Source organism: Bufo bufo, chromosome 2 (assembly GCF_905171765.1).
Source record: "Bufo bufo chromosome 2, aBufBuf1.1, whole genome shotgun sequence".
Taxonomy (NCBI): domain Eukaryota; kingdom Metazoa; phylum Chordata; class Amphibia; order Anura; family Bufonidae; genus Bufo; species Bufo bufo.
In genome coordinates, this window is record NC_053390.1 from 217,764,888 (window position 1) to 217,786,819 (window position 21,932).

At 43.4% G+C, this 21,932-nt stretch overlaps 2 protein-coding genes across 3 annotated transcripts in view; one reads left to right on the forward strand and one right to left on the reverse strand.

The window, feature by feature from the left end:
- Nucleotides 1-281: 281 nt before the first annotated feature.
- On the reverse strand, nucleotides 282-21,197 carry EIF2B1 (eukaryotic translation initiation factor 2B subunit alpha). Its single transcript, XM_040416211.1, has 9 exons — nucleotides 21,077-21,197; nucleotides 19,122-19,223; nucleotides 14,486-14,625; nucleotides 13,639-13,755; nucleotides 12,987-13,099; nucleotides 10,539-10,607; nucleotides 10,391-10,466; nucleotides 9,703-9,828; nucleotides 282-666 (listed from the first exon to the last, which is right to left on the reverse strand). Exons 1-9 carry the CDS (start codon nucleotides 21,087-21,089, stop codon nucleotides 514-516), a joined length of 909 nt encoding a protein of 302 aa, XP_040272145.1. The 5' UTR covers nucleotides 21,090-21,197; the 3' UTR covers nucleotides 282-513.
- Nucleotides 21,198-21,222: 25 nt separating this feature from the next.
- GTF2H3 (general transcription factor IIH subunit 3) overlaps nucleotides 21,223-21,932 on the forward strand; it is a 25,236-nt gene continuing 24,526 nt past the window's right edge. For both annotated transcript variants that reach the window (XM_040416213.1, XM_040416212.1), the window contains exon 1: nucleotides 21,223-21,278. In XM_040416213.1, the coding sequence (XP_040272147.1) occupies nucleotides 21,269-21,278 (10 nt within the window). In that variant the 5' untranslated portion in view covers nucleotides 21,223-21,268. The remainder of the gene's footprint in view (nucleotides 21,279-21,932) is intronic.

Sequence of the window (21,932 nt, forward strand, 5' to 3'; positions counted from 1 at the left end):
GGTGGAGCCAACAATTTTTTTGTTTCTAGTGTCAGCCTCCTAATGTCAGCTGGGCATATACCCATGGTGCTGTGTCCCCCAATGCCATGCACGAGAAAGATGTTTACAATATTTGATTTCTATGTTGGATTTTAAGTGTGAATGAAGCTGTAAAATGTATCATGTTGCTTACCTTTTAATTCTAAAGTATTTTTTTTGTGTTTTTTTTTTTTTTGTAATATGAGCCCAAAAATGTCCAGATCATACCCAGATATAATTTACTCCCATTTTTGCCATGAAAAACAGATCTGGATATGATGTGAAAAAGTCCATGCAAATATGCCCTTAGGATTTTGTGGTCAAGTGGAAACTGCTATTTCCATATATACAATTTATAACAAATAACATGAAAGAAAAAAATATATCATGGTTGTGTTATATAGCTAAGTCCTGGAACTGATGTGTTATATAAATGTTTTAATTTAACATCTTATTTACAACACACTTTTGTATCATGGGGTTAACTTTAATATATTATAAGTACAGTTTGATTAGTTCATCACTTATAGCAGATGGAGTCAAGACTCCCAAATCTGTAAAAAGCAGTGTGATTAGGGAGGGTGATGTGTAGTCAATCCTGGAGTGCTCCTTCATGGGGTCCTTCTTCTGCTGCGTGTCTGCCTTATACTGAAAGAAATGCACAACAGTCAAATGGCTAGTCTAAAATGAATATACATTCTAAGGCCTCATGCACACGGCCGTGTTCCGTGGCCGAGAGCGGTCCGTGGTAACACGGCCTGGATTCCTGTTGAGAGCAGGAGCGCACGGCGTCATTGGTTGCTATGACGCCGTGCACTTCATGCCGCCGCTGCACTACAGTAATACACTCTTATAGTGTATTACTGTAGTGCAGCGGTGGCATGAAGCGCACGGCGTCATAGCAACCAATGACGCCGTGCGCTCCTGCTCTCAACAGGAATCCAGGCCGTGTTACCACGAACCGCTCTCGGCCGCGGAACACGGCCGTGTGCATGAGGCCTAAAGCTAATGGTTCCATTTTTATACTAAGTTAACCGTGCCTTATTTCCAAATCGAATATAAATTAGCCATACATTAGTTATTTAAGATGTTCGTTTTATGGACAATTTTTTTTTTTTTTAATACAGTTGCTCTGTGAATGTTATTGTTTTCAACTAAAGCCCCATATGTAAAAAACTAACCAGCACCTAGATCTGAATACTTTTGTAACTACATGTACCGTATTTTTTGCTTTATAAGCGCCCTTTCTTCCACAAAAGTGGGGGGGAAATGGCCATGCGTCTTATAAAGCGAATACTAGTGAGCACTTCCATTATAGAAGCGCTCACTAGTATGAATTAGGTGCCGGGAGGGCTGATCTGAGGTCTGACAATGTGGGTTTATCTGAGGTCTGATGGGGTCTAACATTGAGGGCTGATGTGATGTCTGGATAAGGAGGTCTAATGAAAAATATATTTTTCCTTCTCTTAAACCTCAAACTTGAGTATAGCCAGTGAGCTATTCAATAAATAAAAATAAATAAATAAAAATAAATAAATAAAATATATATATAGCGTGCCACCTGCTATTTATTATTTTCCATCTTACTTTGGTGGTCGCACATGCTCAGTTAAAATCATCAACCAGCCTTATTTTCTGTTAGAGGTTGTGGCAGTTACAAGGACACACCCCCTGAGCTGCCACCTTGAAAAAAATAATCCAGCAGAGCAATGATTAGGAGAAGCTCTGGATCCATGTGAGGTACAGGGCTGGTTCTAGCTTTGTAAGAGATTGTCGTGTAATACATGATATATGATTATCTTTTTTTTTTACATTAATCATGGCATAACCCCTTTAAAGAGGTTATCTGAGATAAATATGTAAGAAGTTATATTTGCCATTCTGAACCCCCTCCATTCCAGCACCACCACTCCGTCCTCCCAGCTGGACTTCTGCCATAAATGTTCAATAGGAGCAGGTCATAGGCAGGACTTCCACCCTTTCTCAAGTACAAGGCCCTGTTGCACACTGTCGGGAATGAAAAGGGAGGCTTTCCTTTCAGTGCAACGGAATTTTTGAAACAGGATGAGGGCACTTATTTACCTATTTTCAGAGGTTCCATGGCAATGAAATAAATAGCCGATACACATGCCTGGCTTTTTCTCCATTCCTAGCAGCATACAACATGTTCGTTCATGTTCTTGAGACAGGAGCGAGCCCCAGAGGTAAGAGTGACTTACCTATCAGATACCCTGTGGATATGCCTTACATTTCTGATGGAAATAACCACTTAAAAGGGCTTTTCTAAGATTTTTAAAGATATTCTTATACAAGGGTATAGGAACGAGCTGTCTCACTGAAGTGAATGGGACAGCTTCTTGTAATTACACCTGCTCACCGCCGCGATGTGGATGGTGAGCAGGTAAACAAACAAGGGAAGACTGCGCTGGCACAGCCTTCTCTTCAACTAGCCGGGTGTCGGACTCCCACCGATCTGATACTGATTACCTATCCTGGGGATAGGCCATGTTAAAGGAAATAATTAATATTTTGAATGAATATTAATAATATGAATAGGCAGAGTCAATAATAGATGATTTCCGACTATTTATTTATTCTTTATTCTACCTGTTGCTCTACCTTTTTCTGAACTGCGAGCGCTGAAATATGGCTGCGACAAAAGACTATATGCTGTACTTGAGCAATAAAGTATTTATTAAACAATTACAAGTCCACAGTCAATTATTTCTGATATATGGTTATATAAATATATATACATACATACAGTGGAGGAAATAATTATTTGACCCCTCACTGATTTTGTAAGTTTGTCCAATGACAAAGAAATGAAAAGTCTCAGAACAGTATCATTTCAATGGTAGGTTTATTGTAACAGTGGCAGATAGCACATCAAAAGGAAAATCGAAAAAATAACTTTAAATAAAAGATAGCAACTGATTTGCATTTCATTGAGTGAAATAAGTATTTGAACCCCTACCAACCATTAAGAGTTCTGGCTCCCACAGAGTGGTTAGACACTTCTACTCAATTAGTCACCCTCATTAAGGACACCTGTCTTAACTAGTCACCTGTATAAAAGACACCTGTCCACAGAATCAATCAATCAAGCAGACTCCAAACTCTCCAACATGGGAAAGACCAAAGAGCTGTCCAAGGATGTCAGAGACAAAATTGTAGACCTGCACAAGGCTGGAATGGGCTACAAAACCATTAGCAAGAAGCTGGGAGAGAAGGTGACAACTGTTGGTGCGATTGTTCGAAAATGGAAGGAGCACAAAATGACCATCAATCGACCTCGCTCTGGGGCTCCACGCAAGATCTCACCTCGTGGGGTGTCAATGGTTCTGAGAAAGGTGAAAAAGCATCCTAGAACTACACGGGAGGAGTTAGTTAATGACCTCAAATTAGCAGGGACCACAGTCACCAAGAAAACCATTGGAAACACATTACACCGCAATGGATTAAAATCCTGCAGGGCTCGCAAGGTCCCCCTGCTCAGGAAGGCACATGTGCAGGCCCGTCTGAAGTTTGCCAATGAACACCTGAATGATTCAGAGAGTGACTGGGAGAAGGTGCTGTGGTCTGATGAGACCAAAATAGAGCTCTTTGGCATTAACTCAACTCGCTGTGTTTGGAGGAAGAAAAATGCTGCCTATGACCCCCAAAACACCGTCCCCACCGTCAAGCATGGGGGTGGAAACATTTTGCTTTGGGGGTGTTTTTCTGCTAAGGGCACAGGACAACTTATTCGCATAAACGGGAAAATGGACGGAGCCATGTATCGTGAAATCCTGAGCGACAACCTCCTTCCCTCTGCCAGGAAACTGAAAATGGGTCGTTGATGGGTGTTCCAGCACGACAATGACCCAAAACATACAGCAAAGGCAACAAAGGAGTGGCTCAAGAAGAAGCACATTAAGGTCATGGAGTGGCCTAGTCAGTCTCCGGACCTTAATCCAATCGAAAACCTATGGAGGGAGCTCAAGCTCAGAGTTGCACAGAGACAGCCTCGAAAACTTAGGGATTTAGAGATGATCTGCAAAGAGGAGTGGACCAACATTCCTCCTAAAATGTGCGCAAACTTGGTCATCAATTACAAGAAACGTTTGACCTCTGTGCTTGCAAACAAGGGTTTTTCCACCAAGTATTAAGTCTTTTTTTGTTAGAGGGTTCAAATACTTATTTCACTCAATGAAATGCAAATCAGTTGCTATCTTTTATTTAAAGTTATTTTTTCGATTTTCCTTTTGATGTGCTATCTGCCACTGTTACAATAAACCTACCATTGAAATGATACTGTTCTGAGACTTTTCATTTCTTTGTCATTGGACAAACTTACAAAATCAGTGAGGGGTCAAATAATTATTTCCTCCACTGTATACACGCATACGGTAATACACTAGCAGCACAATAATAAACCTAATTACACTAACACTATACAATCCCAACTATAATTCCATCCCAAAATCTAACTTAACCCCTTAAGGACCTCCGCCGTATATGTACGGCGGAAGTCCGACCCTAAACATATTTTAAATAGCAGAGACCCGCGGCACATGTATGTGATCAGCCATAAGGCTGATCGCATACATTTTCCCCTTCAGATGCCGTGGTCAAATGTGACCACGGCATTTGATCAATCCGTAAGCGGAAGTCGCATGCTTCCGCTCCGGAAACAGCGTTCCCCGACTGAGATCGGGGAACCTGTTACATCTCTGAAATAGCCCGAAGCTTCAAGCAGGCTTCAGAGCCTATTTCAGGAATATACCAATACAGGCCACTAGGGGGCAGCATTGTATTGTTACATTGTAAATGAAGTCTTCAATGATGGCTATATAGCCATTAATGAACACAATGGGCAATCTAATGATTGACAGTTATTGTTAGCCAAGGTGACTTATTAAAAAAAAAAAAAAAAAAAAGTCTACAAATATAAAGAAACCCTTTTCTTAAAATAAAAATACTAAACCAATAAGAAAATAAATATCATGGTCATCACCAATTTGCCATTTTTTGTCACTTCAACAATATTTTTTTTTTTATAAAAAGTGATCAAAAAGTTGCACACACTTCAAATTGGCATCACTGAAAAGAACAGATCGTCCCACAAAAAAATTAGCTCTCACACAGCCCCGTACACATAACTACAAAAAAAGTTATAGGGGTCAGAATATGGTTATAAAAAATTTTTTTTGTTCCTCAAAGGTTAATTTTTTTTCAGTATTAAAACGCCAGAAAAATTATACAATTAGACAAGTGTGGTATCGTTGTAACCGTACTGACCTGGAGAATGCAAATAACAGGTCAATTTTACCGCATAGTGTACAGTGTAAAAAAAAAAAAAAAAAAAAATATATATATATATATATATATATATATATATATATATATAAAAACCTTTATCAGAATTGCGTTTTTTCCTCAATTCTACCCCATTTGGAATTTTTTCCCCGCTTCCTACTACAGTCACGTCCATAAATATTTTAAAATCGACACAATTGTAACATTTTGGCTCTATGCACCACCACAATGGTTTTGAAATGAAACAAACAAGATGTGCTTTAACTGCAGACTGTCAGCTTTAATTTGAGGGTATTTACATCCAAATCAGGTGAACAGTGTAGGAATTACAACAATTTGCATATGTGCCTCCCACTTGTTAAAGGGTTTCTATCACTTCGTATGCCATAATTAGCTCTCAGACACTAGCGATCCGCTAGTGTCTGCTCTGGCCAACCATCCTAATATAAGAGCTTTTTGGGCAGCCGTTTTGCTAAAAAAATAACTTATATAAATATGCTAATGAGCCTCTAGGTGCTATGTGGGCGTCATTAGCACCTAGAGGCTCCGTCTACCTTCATACACAGCCACCGCCCAGCGCGTCCCTCCAGCCCGCCCATCTCCTGATGAATGCGATCCTCCGTGTGACGCAACGGACGAATTCTCGCGCATGCGCCGTGCGCGGCTGTATTCGGCGCATGCGCAGAGAATGTCTGACCGCTTCCCTGCTCAGACATCTCCACTGCGCCTGTTCCTTGGAGCACTATGACATCATCGGCGCAGGCGCAGTGGAGATGTCTGAGCAGGGAAGCGGTCAGACATTCTCTGCGCATGCGCCGAATACAGCCGCGCACGGCGCATGCGCGAGAATTCGTCCGTTGCGTCACACGGAGGATCGCATTCATCAGGAGATGGGCGGGCTGGAGGGACGCGCTGGGCGGTGGCTGTGTATGAAGGTAGACGGAGCCTCTAGGTGCTAATGACGCCCACATAGCACCTAGAGGCTCATTAGCATATTTATAAAAGTTATTTTTTTAGCAAAACGGCTGCCCAAAAAGCTCTTATATTAGGATGGTTGGCCAGAGCAGACACTAGCGGATCGCTAGTGTCTGAGAGCTAATTATGGCATACGAAGTGATAGAAACCCTTTAAGGAACTAAAAGTAATGGGACAGAATATTAATCATAAATCAAACTCACTTTTTAATACTTTGTTGCAAATCCTTTGCATTCAATTACAGCCTGAAGTCTGGAACACATAGACATCACCAGACGCTGGGTTTCATCCCTGGTGATGCTCTACCAGGCTTCTACTGCAACTGTCTTCAGTTCCTGCTTGTTCTTGGGGCATTTTCCCTTCAGTTTTGTCTTCAGCAAGTGAAATGCATGCTCAATCGGATTCAGGTCAGGTGATTGACTTGGCCATTGCATAACATTCCGCTTCTTTCCCTTAAAAGACTCTTTGGTTGCTTTTGCAGTATGCTTTGGGTCATTGTCCATCTGCACTGTGAAGCGCCGTCCAATGAGTTCTGAAGCATTTGGCTGAATATGAGCAGATAATATTGCCTGGAACACTTCAGAATTCATCCTGCTGCTTTTGTCAGCAGTCACATCATCAATAAATACAAGAGAACCAGTTCCATTGGCAGCCATACATGCCCATGCCATGACACTGCCACCACCATGCTTTACTGATGAGGGGGTATGCTTAGGATCATGAGCAGTTCCTTTCCTTCTCCATACTCTTCTCTTCCCATCACTCTGGTACAAGTTGATCTTGGTCTCATCTGTCCATAGGATGTTGTTCCAGAACTGTGAAGGCTTTTTTAGATGTCGTTTGGCAAACTCTAATCTGGCCTTCCTGTTTTTGAGGCTCACCAATGGTTTACATCTTGTGGTGAACCCTCTGTATTCACTCTGGTGAAGTCTTCTCTTGATGGTTGACTGACACACATACACCTACCTCCTGGAGAGTGTTCTTGATCTGGCCAACTATTGTGAAGGGTGTTTTCTTCACCAGGGAAAGAATTCTTCGGTCATCCACCACAGTTGTTTTCCATGGTCTTCAGAGTCTTTTCATATTACTGAGCTCACCGGTGCATTCCTTCTTTTTAAGAATGTTCCAAACAGTTGTTTTGGCCACGCTTAATGTTTTTGCTATCTCTCTGATGGGTTTGTTGTGTTTTTTCAGCCTAATGATGGCTTGCTTCACTGATAGTGACAGCTCTTTGGATCTCATCTTGAGAGTTGACAGCAACAGATTCCAAATGCAAATATCACACTTGAAATGAACTCTGGACCTTTTATCTGCTCATTGTAATTGGGATAATGAGGGAATAACACACACCTGGCCATGGAACAGCTGAGAAGCCAATTGTCCCATTACTTTTGGTCCCTTTACAAGTGGGAGGCACATAGGCAAACTGTTGTAATTCCTACACCGTTCACCTGATTTGGATGTAAATACCCTCAAATTAAAGCTGACAGTCTGCAGATAAAGCACATCTTGTTTGTTTCATTTCAAATCCATTGTGGTGGTGTATAGAGCCAAACATTTTACAATTGTGTTGATGTCCCAATATTTATGGACCTGACTGTACATGGTATGCAACCGTAAATGGTGCCATTAGAAAGTACAACTTGTCCCGCAAAAAATAAACCCTCATAAGGCTATCTGAATGGAAAAATAAAAAAGTTAGGACTATGAGAAGGCGGGGAGTGAAAAACGAAAATGCAAAAATTGAAAATCTCATGGTCCTGAAAGGGGTTAAACATACACACATAACAGCACATACGTAACCGCAGCAGCACCCTCCCACCTAGCTATAAACTGTCCCTACAGGGTAAGAAGGGTTAGCTGTGGGATACAGGGACCGGGTATTGCAGGGGTTAATGCGTTGGTGGTATAGAGTATGGCAAAGTAGGGGTAAATTATATAAAATGCAGGGGTTAATAATATTGCAGGGATTAGGGGTAGGCACTGCAGGGGTTAATAATGCTCGTTGGTCTAGGGGGGTAGGGAAAGGGTTACTCAGCCAGATGCTCGTTTCCAGGGGTTAATGCTCGTCGTCTTGGGGTTGATTCTCACTTAGCTTGCTTCTCAGGGGTTAATTCTCCTTGGCCTGCTTCTCAGTGGTGGCTGCTGGGATCAACTGATGAGCGCTCCACCGCTGAACTATTTAAATCCGGTGGCGCTCGCTCCCGAGCAGCCCGCACTGCAGGCATGTGAGCATGCCTGCAGGGAGGTGCACATGGGCTGGCATGGTGATATGACCTAACCGGCCCGCGCTTCCAGGTGGAGGATTGCTTTGATCCTCCTGTCTTTGAAGTGACTGCGCCAGAGGTACATGGCATACGGGCAGGCAAGCTCTTTGTTCCCCTGTCCTTGTTATGCAAAACATCTCCAGCCCTGCCGGAAGTCTTTTAACAAAAGGCAGGGGATCTCTTTGATCCCACATATCCATTATACATCCAAATACTGGACACATTGGGGAATAATATACAGCCCCCCCTCCCCTTAACACTGCCCCCCAGTGCCCTGTCCCTTAAAATTGGACCTCCACAGCCGTCCACCCCCTTAACTTTGACCTTTACAGCAGCCTTCCCCTTTAACAGTGAGTTTCACAGCACACCACCCCCTTGACAGTGACCTCCACAGGGGCCCTCCCCCTTAACAGTGGCCTTTACAGCAATCTGCCCCTTAACATTGACCTCCATAGCAGTCTGCCCCAGGGTGGCCAGAGGTCCGGCTTTCAGACTCCTGTCCTCCGTCTGGCACAGTGCCTGGATGGACGGACAGAAGGATGTCCTTTTGAACAGCTCACTCTCAGCAGCACTGTGCTGTCTGAGTGTGAGCTGCAGGGAGAAAGTCACCGTCCCTCCCACCCCTGCAGCTGACAGAAGTTGATTTTTAACTTATTTTTTCAATCCCTGTCGGCTGAGGAGTGGGAGGGGGCGTGGCCTAACATGATCAGGGGTGTGGCTTAGCGGGACCTGGAGGCGGGATTTTAAGTTTGTCTTTTGAGGGGGGCGTGTCTGGGCTCCTTCCTGCAAGAGTGACTTCCTAGGCACCTTACTGGCTCATTTGCATATCAAATAAACTGGATTTTAAGAGGATAAAAACATCTATTGATGGGACAAAGGCACATCTGGAAATAAGGTACTAAGTGCTATTAGGGTTATTTTGGGGGAATATCTCCGGAACGGTACGTCCTAGAGAGCTGAAACCTGGTCGGACACCTGATATACCTGTGTGACAAATTTTGTGATTGTAAATGCGACGGTGCAGATTCCTTTAGCGGACATACATACAAACACCTGGCACTTCCCTCTACAGGTCATCAATAAAAATATCTCGGAAAACGCCTTTAAGCATATACGGACCATAAACTATTTTATTACTCACCTTAAACTTGTCTGGCACATCGCTTTGATTCAGTGGGAAGAGACGCACAAACTTAAAACTTTCTGCCACCACATAGAATGGTTTATTCTGAGCTTTAGCACATATGGCCATTTGATTTGTGCCAATCTGCAGTAAAATCCATAAAATGCTGTTATTACAGGTTTTTTGCTACCTAAATGCTGAAAGCTTGTACTGTTCCCCTCCCCCTTCCCGGAAAAAAACCGGCTGGGTGTCAGTGGGTTGCTATGGCAGCACAGGGTCTAACTGGATGCCTGTCAGTGTGGTGCTGACATGTATAATACTCTGGAATACAGAAGTTTTGCAGTGTATCATAGCAGATAAGACAATCGTCACTAAACAAAAAAAATATCAAAAAGGGTATATATTATATACACACACCTTTTCCCAGAAATGTTCCTCTTACTGGAAAACAAAACATACAATATAGGTATAGTTTTTTTTTTTGTTTTTTTTTTATCACAGCATTTGCAACTACTGTAAACCTGGCTGACTGTGGAAAGTCATGCCATTTTTATGCCATTAGGGCTTCTAGTACAGAGGATCCGTCCCTGGTCAGATGACTGATCTGCACATGTGCTATTCTAGCAACCGTGCACCCCTCCATATCGACGGCTAAGACCGGGAAGGAGACTGCAGCTAATACGTAGTTAAATAAACCGTAATTTACCTTATTGATTATTCCTCCGCTCTCCACTACTCCTTCAGCTCCTACAATCACCAGGTCTACTTTCTCCATGATATAGCTGGCAAAAAGAAACCATGGACATTACACAAGCCACAGGCATTCAGTTTTGTACCTTCACCACCTAACTCACCCTACTGCAGCATCCAGGATCACCGTCACCGGCATATTAATTTTCTGTAGAGCTTCTGCCATACTCCTCCTATGAGGAAGAAATAAATAGTAGTCGGTACAGAATAAAGGCTTTCAATCTCCACCACATCCAGTAGGCCCAGAGTTTTCTCTTTACATAGCCCAACATGCTTTTGGGGGAAAATGAGTAGATTTCACCATTTCTAAGCCTATTACATGCAAAGGTTTGAAATGGTTAGAATGTGTTCATAAGGAAGTACTATGGCTCTGTGTGAGCCTCATATTTGGTGGTAAAATAGTATTAGGTCCAGTTAGTGGGAAGCAGGAAAACTTTTTGTGACTTTTTTTTTTAGCCAAAGCCAGATATAGGTTGGAAGCGAATGAAAAACATAAAGGAAGGACTTATTACTTCTCCTTCCTGCTGGATCCACTTCTGGCTGTGCCTCAAGAAACTGACAGCTGTGTGATGCTACCCCAAGGCTACTTTGACACTAGTGATTTTTGCGGGGCCGTTATGAACTCCATTGAAAGTCAATGGGGGACGGATCCGTTTTCTATTGTGTTAGAGAAAACGAATCCGTCCCCATTGACTTACATGGTGTGTCAGGACGGATCTGTCTTGCGCCCCACCCCTTCGCTTACAGAAAAAAAACGCTGCAGGCAGCGTTATTCTGTCCGCGATGGGGACGCAGCCAAATGGAACGGAATGCATTTTGGTGCATTCCGTTTCGTTCAGTTTTGTCCCCATTGACAATGAACGGGGACAAAACTGAAGCGTTTTCTTCCGTTTTTGAGATCCTATCACCACAGGTCCTGTTCCTGCACAGAGCAAAAAAGAAGACAGAAGAGAAGCCGGGCTGCGCGAGCAAGTGGATTAAGGAGAGTTTAATTTAATTTTTTTTTTTAACCCCTCCAGCGCTATTGTACTATGCATTCAGAATGCTATTATTTTCCCTTATAACCATGTTATAAGAGAAAATAATACAATCTACAGAACACCTAACCCAAACCCGAACTTCTGTGAAGAAGTTCGGGTACCAAACATGCCAATTTTTCTCACGCGAGTGCAAAACGCATTACAATGTTTTGCACTCCCGCAGAAAAATTGTGCATGTTCCCGCAACGCACCCGCACCTTTTCCCGCAACGCCCGTGTGAAAGAGGACTAAGGCTGGTTTCATACGAGTTAGTTCAATGTGTTAAACTCACAGCATGCGTCTGCGAGAGCTCCTGTCCTGACCTATTTAGCACTGATATGGCAGGCATTCTTTTGATTGCTTATAAAATACAATCCACTATCCCTATAGTGCATTGCATTTTAATGTAAGTGCTATACTTTACATTAACCAGCAGGCTGCGCCAGAGAGGCTGTTTTGCTGATAAGAGCAAGACTTCAGGTTCGGATAATCTTTAAAGAGAGACTCTTAACTGAACTACAGGTCCACTTCACAGGAAGGTTTATAATCTGATTTTATTAAATATAATAAGTAATATATAGATATAGAGATATAATGTCCTTCTTTTGCACTTATCGATATATACAAAGGATAAAGAAAATAATACACAATTACATCAACACTTCATTTGGAGTCCTGACTACATCCAGAATGAAGGTACATACATCACCAATGGAGTTCACATCATCTGACAGCGACATCAGCTGGGAAACCCTTTCAGCAAAAGCAGTCAGAGTCTCGATCGGGAAAACACAGATTAGGCCCCTATGCGAGGCGTCCCCCCGAAGGATGAACTTCTGACTTCTTTCCTGAAGGGGTACAGCTTTATACCGATTAAACAAAAAGCTCAATTCCCTAGTGGAACGTAGCCAGCGCATGTGCTCCATAATTGTCACTGTGTACGTGTTGTTCATCTGCTCTCACCCAGACCTTGGAGCAGCCAGTTCCCAGGTCTGCAATTAACCAGGATCCCAAAACGACCTTGAGAAAATATGTAGACAAAGCCTTACTCCCCTGCACCTGCATTCACAGGTCTTAAAGTGAAATTTCAATGAACAGATACAAAATGGAATTCAAATGATCATAAACTACATCTTCAAACTTTAGAGGCACAGCCTGCTGGAGAACACTCAAGGCAGGCTTGGGGCCTACACTAGGTCCCAGCCAGCCTATACAAACATCGGCACCCCAATGCCGCTCGCTCTGTCACCGCTTACATGCAGCGGGCACCATTTCCTGCAGCATGAAAGGGATTAAACAGCTTGGATTGGCACTCCTACCGGTCCAGGCTGTTAGAGCAGGAGCGAGTCTCTCATGTGAGAGCAGAGCCCCCGCTCTCCACAGCATGGGGAGGTGGCGTCCAAGCCTAAGACCTCTTAGTGACCACCGTAAAAAGGCTATTGGTGGTCACTAAGGGGTGAAATTGTCAGACCATTGTCACTGTGTAGATCTTGAGGACTGTAATGATATTCAGAGGATAAGTGGCATGCTTACCCGGCTAAGTCTGGCTGTGATTCTGTCACATAGACACTAAAGCGTTTATTAGCGGCTGCAGCTTCTTCTAAGACCTTAAGAACCACCCTGGAGTATGCATGGGTTAAGATTTTCTGCAAAAAGAACAGAAGTGTAAAAGTTATTTAACAAAAAATAAAAGTACTAAAATATAAAAGTATATACACTAATGATTCCCTTAATACAGACTCTTATATTCACCTTTACTACTGATTTATGCAAAGTCTAATGAAAAGACAGTGACTATTTACTAACAAACTGTGAACAATGACGCACAATTATTAAAGGAGTTGTCCGCATTTTACTATTGATGACCTAACCTCACAACAGGTCATCAATATCAGATCGGTGGGGGTCCGACTCTCAGCACCCCTGCCAATCAGCTACATTTCAGGTGTCAAGTGCACCAGTTTTCTGTGGCACATATTTGTAAAGTTGGCATGGGTGGAGAAAAAGGGGAAGTCGCAAGTTTTAGCACAAAACAGACTTGCGCCGAAATTAAAAACTTTTGTAAGCCAGAAAACTGGCATACAAGCTTGATATATTCCCCCTAGGCATAGCCCTAGCCTTTAGGTTGGGTTTCCATACGTAGTTTTGAAGCCAGAGCCAGGAATGCCTAATCCCTCATACTCACTGCTCCATCTTTTATAAACGGGCAGCAGAGTTTTGTGATCTTGTCCCTTGACAAGGAGATCCTTTTCAGAAAGAGTTCACCTCGGTCACTCATCCTTTCTTTGCACAAAGCGTAATTCTGAAACAAAACATATAAATACTCATGTATGCTCATGGGTAATGACATGCTTACAAGCTTAATAAACTAACTGTATAGCAATAGAGGTCATTCTGATTTATGGGGTTTCCAGTATCTGATCGGTGGGAATCTGACGCCCAGTAACCTCGCAGATCCTCACAGCTTTCCAAGCACAATGCCATCTTTTGTACAGCGGCTGTGGTTGGTATTGCAGCTCTGCCCCATTGACTTGAATGGGACTAAGCTGCGCCTAGGCCACGTGTAGGATGAACATACATCACTGGCCTAGGGGAAAGCTGCAAGGAGGCCTCTTCAAACAGCCTGAGGGTTCATGCACATACCTGTATGTATTTTGCGGTCCGCAAAAAAAACACGTATGACATCCGTGTGCATTAAGTATTTTGCAGAACGGAACAGCTGGCCACTAATATAACAGTCCTATCCTTGTCCGTAATGCGGACAATAATAGGATATGTTCTATTTATTTGCGGAACGGAAATGCACATGGAGTAACTTCTGTTTTTTTTTTTTTGCCTACCCATTGAAATGAATGGTTCCGTATACTGTACGCAAAAAACTAAACGGAACACGGAAAGAAAATACGCTCGTGTGCATGAGCCCTTAGTATGTTTTTAATCTCATTGATGCATGCTCCTTTCCACAATAGATAGAACAGGTTACTGGGAAATTAATAGCGGAGCTCAATACATTTTGACTTGGGGACACTTACAGAATGCTCCAGCTCAGAAGTGAGCGTAATGAACCTTAAGAAGAGTTCCCCTCCAGAAGACACCGATACAGAGGAATTCACTTTTGACATCGTCTCAATAGCATTTTTTAGACTTCCAATCAGGCCTTGTATAGTTTCACCTAGAACACAAAACTCAAAGTTAGAAACTGACGATTGGTAACAGAAACCAGACAGATATATTACAGTGTAGCCTCCGTTGTGTACAGGAGGAACAACACTATTTCTGGCCATTTTCTGAAACGTATCTTAGCAATCTTTCCCTCTGCAATCTGTATCTGTCATTCTAATCTTTTCTGAGCTAGTAAGTGGGGACCAGGGGAGCACTAGCATAAGACCCTACAGGGAAACTTCCTGGTGGGCTAATGGCCAGGGGGCCTCCTGAGAGCTCTCCTCATGACCTCCAGCCACAGTGAGTAATAATCAGATGCTCCCCTGCTGACTCCTGAATTCAACTGCATTGCCATCCTAAGGCAACTGGAGTAGGAGGACAGAACATGGCAGCTGGCACTGGCCACCACAGAGAGGTAGTTTTTCGGGAGGTATTTTGTGATGCACTGCGGTATTTGGCTCTGCTGGCTTGGTATAATGTGCCGCAATATGGTAATGCTGGTCCTTTTAGTTTTTTTTCTAGGCCCACTTTAAGTTCACAGCCCACCCCTGGTAGAGACTAGATGGTATCATGCCTGCCCATACACAGGTCATGGAGAAAAAGGGGATCCTCTCTGCAGCACACTCTCAGAAGGAACAGCAGTAATGGATGACATTACACAGCAGTGATGTTAGACAGTAAACCACAAATCAACAGCAGTCTCCGTGTCGGTCTCTCTTCCTCTGTCTGTCTCCAGCAGCCCTACTCTATTCCCTCCCTGTCCATAGACTTCTTTAGTAATCAGGCAGACCGTCATTTTAAGGATACTTTCACACTAGCATTATTCTTTTCCGGCATTGAGTTCTATCCTAGGGGCTCAATACCGGAAAAAAATTGATCAGTTATATCCTAATGCATTCTGAATGGAGAGTAATCCGTTCAGGATGCATCAGGATATCTTCAGTTCAGTCGTTTTGACTGTTCAGGACGGAGATAATAACACAGCATGCTGTGGTTTTATCTCCGTCCAAATTTCCGGAACACTTGCCGGAATACCGGCATTTTTTCCCTTTGAAATGCATTAATGCCGGATCCGGCCCCGAGTGTTCCGGCAAAACGGATCCGTTTTTGCAGTCTGCGCATGCTCAGACCTAAAAAAAAAATTGAAAAATAAATAAATGCTGGATCCGTTTTTCCAGATGACACCGGAGAGACGGATCCGGCATTTCAATGCATTTTGTCAGACGGATTAGGATCCTGATCCGTCTGACAAATGCCTTCAGTTTGCATACGTTTTGACGGATCCGAAAGGTAGTTCCGGCGACGGAACTGTCTGCCAGAATCCTCTGCCGCAAGTGTGAAAGTACCCTAAGGAGTGAGAGTTGGTGGGGGGCAGGAGAGGGGTCTGATAAGAGAAGAAAACATCTTTTTCTGATAAGATACATTACAATGTTTCCGATATTCACCCGCACTATTCATTTAGAGGGGAAAAAATTTAACATTTACTGTTTAACACAAATGTAAGATATGATAATTATGTACCAAGAGCTACACAGAAAGTGTTCCCTATAGCAACTAATCTCTGTGTTTTAGGTGAACGCAGTTGAGTTGTAACACTAGGGACATCTCGTATACAAGAATGGCACAAAAAAAACCTCCTGGACGACCCCTATAACATGAGCACCATAGTGATCTCAGGGGACGACTGTGAGCATATTAGTCCCAATGTGCAAGCATATTTTATTATGTTGTCAGACTTCCCCAGAGACTGCATTTTCTGTGGCCCAAGTCATGTAAAAGCTTTTCTGTGACCATCAGGCAACAGAAACCAGTGTGGCACTTGCTTGCCAGCAGTTTTTCCTATGAACTCCTCAGTAGGGATGAGCGAACTTGTGTTTTACAAGTATGAGTTAGTCCTCTTGCAGAAGAGTGTGTCCGGATGCGTTGTGTCTGTGATCAGGGAAAATCGTGCGAGTAGGTACGCAATTGCAGTCAGCGCAGTGACGTCAGTTCAGATCCTGCTGAATGAAGATAGAAATCTTCTATCTTCATTCAGCAGGACCTGCGCTGACGTCACCACGTGGTGAGAGCGATTACATCACCAAAGGTCCTTTTGCAGCTTCTGAAAGAAGAAGCAAGAAGAGTATGTCGGCTGCGCGATCAATTGGATAAGGTGAGTTAATTTTTATTTTTTTTTAACACCTCAATCTACATTTTACTTTGCATTCTGAATTAAAGAATGCTATTATTTTCCCTTATAACCATGTTATAAGGAAATACACTTTAATGGGGTCCGGGGTTGCTTTCATCCCTACCATCTCCTAGCAAATATAGAACCTGCTGAGATTTTCACGCAACGCACAAATGATGCGTGAAAATCACCGCTCATGTGCACAGCCCCATTGAAGTGAATGGGTCCAGATTCAGTGCGGGTGCAATGCGTTCACCTCACACATTTCACCCGCGCGGAATTCTCGCCGGTGTGAAAGGGGCCTTAGGGTTTTATTACAATTCCGATATGGATTCCGTTACCACGGGCCATAACAGAATCCTATGACTGAAACCATTATTGGAATTGTAATAAAGCCCGAACTCAAACTTGTAAAACATAAGTTCGCTCGTCCCTACTCCTCAGTAACCATACACCCTCAGTTGAGCATGCATGCATTTTCAATGGAGAGAAGGGAATAAGCTGCCGCTGCCCGACTCCTCTCCCGCTGCAACAAAGAATCGGGCGTGTTTAAATCCAACATGCCTGCTCCTCCTTTCTTCCAACATCTAATGTTGAGACAGCCTTAAATACACGTTATTCTAGAGTCGATATTACGTCCTCCCGGTTCTTCCTCTGTTCTACTGAGCTGGACATGGACCACGCTAGCGTTCTACAGCGGTTTAACTTGGGTTCCATAGCACTGTATTGCAGCAGCAGTAAAACCATGTTAAACGTGCCTACAGGCTCATTCACACTTGCGTATGAGAATGCAAATGTTTTTTAACAATTGCTTTTGGTTCCATATTGCATCCTTTTTTGTTCCACATTTTGTCGTCTAACATTTTGCATCCTTTTTTGTTCCACATGTCGTCTGTTTTTCATCTATATTTATTACATTTCTTTAAAGGTTCATAGAACGTTGCAGTTTTAGTTGCTGAAATATAAAAATAAAAAAAAACACACAGAACAGGTACACCCATATACATATGTTTTTAGAATCAACCCACTGACGTCTATAGGACCTATAACGATCTGTTGAAACATGCTGAATACTGAAAGGATACCGGGGGAGATTTATCAAAACTGACCTAGTTAACCAATATAACCAATTGAATTCCTCCTTTCATTTTTCACAGCTCCTTTGGAAAATGAAAGGCTTACTCTGATTGGTTGCTATGGGCAACTAAGCCAGTTTTCCCTTGCACCAGTTTTGATAAATCTTCCGCACCCGGCGCATAAACAAAGCACGTAACGGAAATGTGAACAATACTATTCAAATATATTGGTAACGTTTTTGCTACGAAAAAAAAGAGGGAAGTTATATGGATCTGTAATTGTCTGTATACCTCTTCTCATATGTACAGCGCTATGGAATGAATGGCGCTTTAATAATAATAATAATAATAATAATAATAATAATATGCTAGTGTGAATGAACCCTAGGTGGGCTTTTGAGGGGGTTTTGCGATTTTAGTGCATTTTTTGCTGGTATCTTTCGCAATGTTTTAGTCAAATATTTGCATGGAAACCTATGGGAATCATTAAATGCAGCAAGAACAACCCTTTTTTTTATTTTTGAAGTGGCCTTTTTTTTTAATTTTATCATAGCATGCTGTGGGTCTGGTGTTTTCTTCCTTCATTGTCTGGCCTTTTTTGTCCCACAGACATCCATTGGGTTTTTTGCCCTGCATGAAAAAAAATGCAAATACCGGAGTGTGTTGCATCTTCAATGGCTTTTTTTTCTACCAATGTATTTTCCCCATACTGCTCTACAGAGGAAGTGACTTTACAGGGGAGGGGGTAAATACTTTTCTAAAAAATACAAGGCATACAAAAAGCCCCACAAAAAGTGATAAAGCTCACTATGTGGGCAAAAAACCCTAAACAACTGATAAGAACACCTCTACAAAAACCGCTGACCAAGGCCTCATGCACACGACCGTAACATTTTTTGCAATTTGCGGAACGGAACGGGCGGCCCATTGTAGACATGCCTATTCTTGTCCGCAAAACGGACAAGAATAGGACATGCTATATTTTTTTTTGCAGGGCCTCGGAACGGAGCAACGGATGCGGACAGCACACGGAGTGCTGTCCGCATCTTTTGCGGCCCCATTGAAGTGAATGGGTCCGCATCCGAGCCGCAAAAACTGTGGCTCGGATGCGGACCATAACTACGGTCGTGTGCATGAGGCCCAAGTCAATAGATTTTTTTGTGTTTTTTTTTTTCTGCCGCCCCCCTTCCAAAAAAAAAACAAAAAAAAAAAACACACACAAAAAACTATGTGTGGCAGCACAGATGACGATTGCTCTACCTTTATCCTTCCTCAGGAACTCCAGTAACGTCCTGATTGCTGCAACAGCCGTAGCAACATTTGGATCCTCCTTCAGTTGACGCTTAAAATATTCAATCACTTCTGTGGAGATAATAATAATAACATTACAAAATATAAAAAGTATGGCCTCTTTCACACCAGCGTTAGTTATTTCTGCCGTTCTGCTCCGTTATCGGAGCAGAATTACGAAAATAACCGAAGTCCCGGATTCCGCTCATAACTGACCCAAACACAGCCTCACAGATCCATTGACTATAATGGAATCTGTTTGGTTTCCACCCTGGGAAACCTTTTTCTAGCAGAAAATAAAGAATTTTTCTCTAAGCTAATTGTTTATTAAACCGGGGGCACTGATTGAAAAATGAATGACTGAATAAGCAATACCAGGGGCATGTAAGTAACGCTATAGCTTTAGTTTAACTTTCATTTTCAGGTGAAAGGTCCTCTTTATTAGATACACATGACGTATACGTGAAATGGAATCCTCAGACAGACGCCATACAGTGGCATCCATCCCCATAGGGTTCTAGTGTAGAAAAAAATGTGTCCTTTTTGTTGGACTGGATGGAAAAACGTAGCGTACTATTATTTTGCCCAATGTAAAGCGTTAGGCTAGTTTTACACTAGCGGCAGCTTTCTCTGGCGGTTGAACAGCCTGCCAGATCCGTGCTGCCGCTAGTGCACGTGTGCCGCCGGAGGTCCGCTCCGGCCCCATTCACTATGACTGGAATGTGGCGGCAGCACGACAAACATGCCGAGAGACGGCCGGAATAAAACTACGACATGACTCTGACACAATAGAAAAACTGATTCGTCCCTCATTGACTTTCAATGGTGTTCAAGACAGATCCGTCATGGCTATAGAAGACATAATACAACCGGATCCGTTTATGACGGATGCATGCGGTTGTATTACTGTAACGGAAGCGTTTTTGCAGATCCATGACGGATCCACACAATACGCTAGTGTGAAAGTAACCTTAGGCTGCTTGCTCGCGACCGATATGGTTTCAGTTTTTGATCTGATCCATATCCATTTTTTTGCGTCCAAGTTGCATCAGAGTGTATTCAGTTTTTCAGTAATCCGATGGACTTTAATGGGTGGCTCGGATCAGTGAACATATTCTAACAATATAACAACAGATGCACGGATCCATTAAAATAACTGAAGTGTTCTATTGCCATCCAAGTGCCATCAGTTATAAACATGGATGCCATCTGGGGGGAAAAAAAATACCAAATCGGTCGCGTGCAAAGGGCTTTAGACTGCTTTCACACGTCAGTGTTTGGTCAGTGATTTTGAGCCAAAACCAGGTGCGGCTCTAAACACAGAACAGGCGCAGATCTTTCCCTTATACCTCATGTCTGTGGAGGCTCCAACCCTGGATTTGGCTCCATAAGGGCTCATACACGCGAACGTATTTTTTGCAGGTCGGTTGCGGACCTATTTGTTTCAGTGGGGTCGCAAAAGATGTGGAAAATATAAAACATGTTCTATTCTTGTCCATTTTATGGACAAAGATAGGACGGCTCTATAAGGGGCAGGACATTCTATTACATAAAATGCGGAACACACACGGCCGGTATCCGTGTATCGCGGATCCGCAAAAACAGCAACGGCCGTGTGCATAAGCCCTAACATGAACGGAAATCACTGACCAAACACTGACTGTGTGTACAGGATATACTGAGGAGGAGAGCTTATTATCCGCCCCGCAGGTAGCTTCAGGTGCTATCCCCCCCATGTGAGGTATAGACTCGGCCATAGCCTATATGAGAAGGCTGCAGCACATTCATCTTCAGTGCTCTGGCGGAGGTGCCAGAAGGATGGCCGCATTCTCTGTGGCATCACCATTCCTGGGCGCCCGGCTATGGGGCAGTCAGGCATGGCGGCCTGCAGTATCCTCTCCCGCTAATACGACGTGTACAGTTACCGCTTTCATTCATGGCCGCTGTCCTATAGGCTGGGAGAAGCAAAGCGAGGAAAACCGAAGAGACTTGACGTCACACGGCAGGGAAAGGGTTAACGGCAGCATGGCGTCCCGCAGGCCCCACCCCCTGGATTTGACGTCATCAGAGAAGGACGGAAGCGTCCTATTTCCAGGCTGTGGTAGTGGAGGTTTATTATGGCTTCAGGTGAGCGTTGTCCATAACCTGACAGGATTCCCCGTCACTGACGGGTGCTGCAAACATTCTGATCGCTTTACGGTTCCTGATGTCCAGCCATATGTTGCATAGAACTTGTGTATGACTGCATCAACGTGTTTAGAAGCGATTTCCACTCCTGGCTGCTATTTCTGTCCTGTGCATACACTGACTGTGCTCCTCTGGTTGCTTTAAAGGAATTCTGTCACCAGATTTAACCCTATTAAGCTAGCTGACATTAGCGATGTGCTAATGTCAGCTAAACCTAACTAGCCTATTCCTACTTTTATCTATGCCCCCTTTACGCCAGAAATCTAACTTTTATAATATGCTAATTATCCTCTAGGAGCGGGGTAAAGGGCGTTGTTCCTGTCCTAGAGGCTCCGTTCTCCCACCAAGTCCTGATTGACAGGGCCAGGCAGCGCTCGTGTCTGTCTGCCAGCCCTGTGCTCTGGTGAAATCTCGCGCCTTTTGGCGCAGGCGCGGTGAGGTAAAGACGCTCTCAGGCTGCCAGCTTCCTCACCACGCCTGCGCCAAATACTGAACGGCGTGAGAGTTCACCAGAGCACAGGGCTGGCAGACAGACACGAGCGCTGCCTGGCCCTGTCAATCAGGACTTGGTGGGAGAACGGAGCCTCTAGGTAG